This window comes from Leptopilina boulardi, unplaced genomic scaffold, assembly GCF_019393585.1.
Source record: "Leptopilina boulardi isolate dan_hultmark-lab unplaced genomic scaffold, ZJU_Lbou_2.1 LbouV2_328, whole genome shotgun sequence".
NCBI classification, from domain to species: Eukaryota; Metazoa; Arthropoda; class Insecta; order Hymenoptera; family Figitidae; genus Leptopilina; species Leptopilina boulardi.
Window position 1 is genome coordinate 370,990 of NW_026137894.1, and position 5,676 is coordinate 376,665.

Below are 5,676 nucleotides of genomic sequence, written 5' to 3' on the forward strand. Positions count from 1 at the left end.
TTAAAAAAAGTGCCATTTTTAATCGTTTATAACAATTAAATAATCCAATTTTAACCTGCGACCTACCATTTTGTGGGTATTTTTTATACCTTTCTTTTTTAAGAGCATTGAACGGTCTCTGTAATTCATTATCAAAAAGAGATCTTTAATTATCACCCTATAAAACGGCACTGAATGTGAAAAAAATAATAAACATTGGTTTTAAAATATTTTTTTTTGAAACACAGACACTTTTTAGAAAATCGGACAAAATACCAAGGATCCTTATTTTATAAATTTCTTAAATCCGACAGATTGTGCGAATCCATGCAAAAACGAGATCGCTAAACGAAAAATAGGAAAGTAATATAATGACAGGTTCATTACGTTCTGCCGCCGTCAGATGGCAGAAGCATGCAGGGAGCACAAAGTCGCAGCTGTTATTATATTACTTTTCATTTTGCAGTCTCGTTTTTGTATGGATTCGCAAAATCTTTCGGATTTAGTAGGGTGTCTATTAGTCCTGGAAGTCCTTGAAAGTCCTGGAATTTTAATTTTTATCCTTGAATTTTTTATATTTTGCTTTTAAATTTTCAAAAATTTCTAATTTTGTCAATCGAGTTAAAAAAAATTCATTGAATAAGTAAAATGAAAATTTACTTAATTAATTAATTTTTTAATAATTTCTGAAAACAATAGTTAAACTAAAAAATTTTTTATTCCTTAAAGTCATCCAATTTAATGTCCTGGAAAAATAAGAAATTTGTCCTGAAAAGTCCTGGATTTTAATTCAGATTTTTAGTAAACACCCTGTTTAGGAAATTTATAAAAATTAGTAAAACATTTTAACTAATTTGAATTAGTAACTCACTTTTGCTTTTGAATTAGTTAAATTTTACTAATTCGATAGTAAAATTTGTTTTACTATTAATTTTAGTTAAATTTTACTAATTCGATAGTAAAATTTGTTTTACTATTAATTTTAGTTAAATTTTACTAATTTGATAGTAAAAATTTTTTTACTGTTGATTATTTAAATTTTACTAATTCGATAGTAAACAAATTTTTTTTTTGGCTATCAATTTGTTAAATACTAATTTAAAACCAAAAAGTGAGTCACCCAGAAAAAAAAGAATTGGGAGTAAGCGATAAGAATTGGTGGTAACTTAAGCTGAATTCGGTTTGGCGAAAAAACCGAATTGGAACGTTACGGTGAATTTTTTTTTTCTTACCGTGAATTCTTTTTTCTTAAACATTTGAATTGACGTTTGTTTATTCGAGTTTGCATTATAAATGAATAAAATAAATACTTCGAAGTCTAAAAAAGCCGATGTGGAATAAGAAATATATAATTTAAAAAAAATAAATGAAAGCGAAGTGTGACAGATTCACCGACGATTTTATCAAGTGAGTAGTGTTCATATGATAAATTTACCATATGAGTAGTACTCACTTGATAAAATCGTCGGTGAATCTGTCACACTTCGCTTTCATTTATTTTTTTAAAATTATATATTTCTTATTCCAAATCGGCTTTTTTAGATTTCGAAACATTTATTCTTATTCAGTTATAATGCAAACTCGAATAAACAAACGTCAATTCAAATGTTTAAGAGAAAAGAATTCACGGTAAGAAAAAAATAATTCACCGTAACGTTCCAATTCGGTTTTTTCACCAAACCGCATTCAGCTTAAGTTACCACCAATTCTTTTCGCTTACTCCTAATTCTTTTTTTTTACTGGGCACTAATTCAACTTTGTGCTTCTTGCATGCTTCTGCCATCTGACGGCGATAAGACGTAATAAACCTGTCATTATATTACTTTCCTACTTGTTATTTATTTGCAATCGTGTTTTTGCTTGGATTCGCATAATCTTTTGGATTTAGAAAATTTATAAGATAAGGATACTTAGTATTTTGACCGATTTTGTAAAAAGTGTCCGCGTTTTGAGAAAAAAATATTTTAAAATCAATGTTTATCATTTTCACGTTCAGTGCCATTTTTATAGTGCGAAGACTTCAGGTTAAAATTGGCTAACATAACCTCAAAATTAGATCAATTTCTAGGTCAAAAGGCCGCTGGGTTTGAGAATATAATCAGAACCAAAATACTAAAAAAAAAGTCTAATAACATAGATAGAATAGTAATATAATAGTAAAATAGAAAGATATATTGAAATTTTCAATTTGTGTTTTCTGTTTCAGTTAAGAAAAGCAATTGAAGACGCTAACTCAGGAATTCTCCCAGTCCACAATGAGTCTAATCTTTCAGTTTCAAATTCGAGTCTCTTTAAAATTGATCCCAATATTAATCGAAATAATAGTAACAATCACACTAATTCGGTAGCTTTAAATCCAATAGGATTTGAAAATATTAATAAAATCGATAAGGTCTAGAAAAAAAAAAGTTGTAAATCGACCACATATATTTTCAATTGTGATAGTTGCGTTACAATTGTGTAACGCAGCCTTTATAAAAAAAGAGTGTTTCACTTCTTCATAATATTTCTTATATATTGTGCACAAGAATAATTGTCCAATATTGTGTATACGAATGCAAAGCATAATATTATTTTAAATTCTGAGATTTTAGGGAAAGAATATTTGATTTTAAAAATTCCAAAAAAAAAAAACAAAAAAAAAAAGAATCAGATTTTAATTTTTAAAAATGTACTTGTGATGTACTTAAATCATTAACAAACAGAATGATATACAACTACCAGAGAAAGAAATTTTTTTTTTTTTGAAATATTTGTTATATTACTGTCTTTATATTTGTCGACAACATTAAGAATTGGTGATTATTTTAATGTTTTCTTTAAAAAAAATTTTAACAAAGTTACATTATTTATTTTTTAATTATCACAATTTTATAATTTTTTAAAATAATAATAATAATAATAATAATAATAATATAAAATACCACTTAAAAAATAGTCGATTTCACACGACTACACATTTATGGTAGTTTATATAATTCGTAAAGTGACTTGACAAATCAATTTTATCCCTAAATCTCATATCAAAAATTTTCTATAAAAATTTTATGATTTTAAATATTTACGATGATTGAGTTCGTTTTGTATCAAAAAACAATTTTTAATACTTTTTTTTAAAACAAATCAACTGTATCGTAATTTTTATAAAAAATTTTGATTTATTACATTTTCAATTGAATGCAAAAGAATTTTGTTAATAAAAGAGTGTAGTTTCTTGTCATGTTAACTTATATTGCAATATGTATGTATATGTTTATTATTATTTTACTCTCAGAATGATTTATATTTAAATATTTTAAGAGATCATGTCCAGTAATATAGACCAAATTATTTTGTCTCGTACGATAATCGTGATACCAGTTTTCAAAATTGTACATTAATCAACATTATAATTTTTTTTAAGATTCATTGAAAATGAGCGAAAAAATTTTTTTTTTAATTATCATTACACTCATACCTTTCGGCAGTGACGAATTTTTTCGAGTAATAATTGTCGGAGGGAATTTTTGTCGTTTCAAATCGAATTGAAAATTATCGAATTTCTAGTTAGCAGCATATTTTATAAAATGGATTTTATAATGTTTCAAATATCATAACGAAGAATTTCTATTTAACAAAATTTTTATGAAAGAAAATTTCTATTCGAACTAATTTTTTTTTTAACAAAATTATCAATTAACAGAAATTCTATTTTGCTGAATGTTTAAGTGAAAGAATTTCTAGTTCACCAAAAATCCATTTGACCGAACTTTCCGAATTGTCATTTGGTAGAACTGTTAAAACGTCGAATTTGCATTTTATAGAATTTTTACATTTCCGATCATACACCTGGACAAAATATTTCAACGGGAGTTTTAAAGTCAACCAATTACAATTTTTTTCATAATTTTTGATTGGTCAATTTTAAAACTCCCGCTAAAAATGTTTCGGACGGGTGCATGATCGAAAATGTAAAAATTCTATCAAATGAAAATTTGCCGTTTTAATAGTTCTACCAAATGACAATTTGTAACAAATGAAAATTCGGTCAAATGAAGTTTCGATGAAATAAAAATTCTCTTACTTAAAGAAGATGGAGGCCTTAACATAACCTAAAAACTGAAAAATGGTTTTTAACGCAAACAAAACTAATAAAAAATTAATTTCTAAAAATTTTAGAAGATTTGGTTATGGTGAAAATTATGTTGAGTTAAAATCTTTTGTTAAAAAATTATTTTTTAAACATTTTTATTTTTTTCTTTCAGCTTAGAGAAAAATTGTAATTTTTTATCCACTTTTTATAAACAGTAGTTTATTTTATTCAGTGAAATATTCTCTAGAATTAGAAAATTTTTAAAATTGTTAAAATATTATAAACAATATAAATCTTATTTATTAAATAATTATAAATGTAGGTAAATAAATAAATTTTCTAACTGAAAAAATTTAACGATTGTAGAGAATATTTCATTGAGAAAATAAGCTATAGTTAATAAAAATTCCGATTTTTATCTGTTTCGGAAAAAGAAGTTAAAATATTAAAAAAATAATTATTTAACAAAATATTTTAACACAATATACCTAATTTTTTCCGAAAAGTATACAACTAAATCGTTGAAAATTGTTTGAAATTAATTTTCATTACAATTTTGTTTGCGTTAAAAACTATTTTTCAGTGTAAGTAAAATTTTATTCTAAATGACAATTTCGTTAAATAAAAATTAAGTCGATTAGAAATTTTGTTAATAAAAGTTTTGTAAAAAATATTTTTTTTTCTTAAATTATTAATAATTGAAATTTTTTTAGCAAATCGATAAAAAAAATAATTTTGATGAATAAAAATTAATTTTTTATGAAAATTTTGCTAGACATAAATTTTTTTAAATGGAAATTGTATTATTTGAAAGTTCGATGTATCGAATAAATCGACTTTATAAAAGTTCAGTTAAATAATAATTCTATTAAATTAGAATTTAGTTAAATAAAAATTCTATTAAATCAGAATTTAGTTATATAAAAATTCTACGATTTGAAAATTAGGCTAATTGTAAAATTCACTTTATAAAATTCTGCTAAATAAAAATTCGATAATTTTTAATTCAACACGAAAAAAATTTCCTCGGGTCTAATGTAGGGAATATTCATGCGTCCCTAGTTTACCGCAGCGATGAGAAAATTCGGCGCGCGCATGCAATTGAGAGGTGGGAGTTTAAGATCGACGCTAAGAAAAATTTAAAGAGGGGGAAAACTTTGATAATTCGTCACTAGCAGAGGGATGGCTTATAAAATAAATGAAAAAGCTTTAGATTTTAATTATTAGAGACTTGTGTGTAAAATTTACCAAAATATTTCATTCCTACCGATATATATGTATACGAATTTTCCAATTAACACACACACATTCATGGAGTTAGTTTCTTATGTACCACAATATTAGAATAATTTTAATTTTGTAAAATCTTTCTCCTATAGTTTCGTTTGTTTTTTCCCCCAAAAATATATGCTAATAATTGTATGTGTGAAATGTTACAAGTATGTTTGTATCTTACATTCCATTCGAAATTGTGCGATGAAGTTTCTGATTAATTCATTTTACTTATTGTAAATATCACTTAGAATGAGTGATTCTTATGTAAAATTGTTACAATTATTGATATATTTAATAAAAATCCGTTATATTTCTCGCGTCATATGTAAATAATTTATAACATAAAAAAA

The 5,676-nt window shown here is 24.6% G+C and overlaps 1 protein-coding gene across 10 annotated transcripts in view; it reads left to right on the forward strand.

Annotated features, from left to right (window-relative positions):
• LOC127285037 (chloride channel protein 2) overlaps window positions 1–4,152 on the forward strand; it is a 76,774-nt gene extending 72,622 nt beyond the window's left edge. For all 10 annotated transcript variants that reach the window (XM_051310807.1, XM_051310809.1, XM_051310808.1 and 7 more), the window contains one exon: window positions 2,186–4,152. In XM_051310807.1, coding sequence (XP_051166764.1) covers window positions 2,186–2,377 — 192 coding nt within the window. In that variant the 3' untranslated portion in view covers window positions 2,378–4,152. The remainder of the gene's footprint in view (window positions 1–2,185) is intronic.
• The last annotated feature ends 1,524 nt before the right edge of the window (window positions 4,153–5,676 follow it).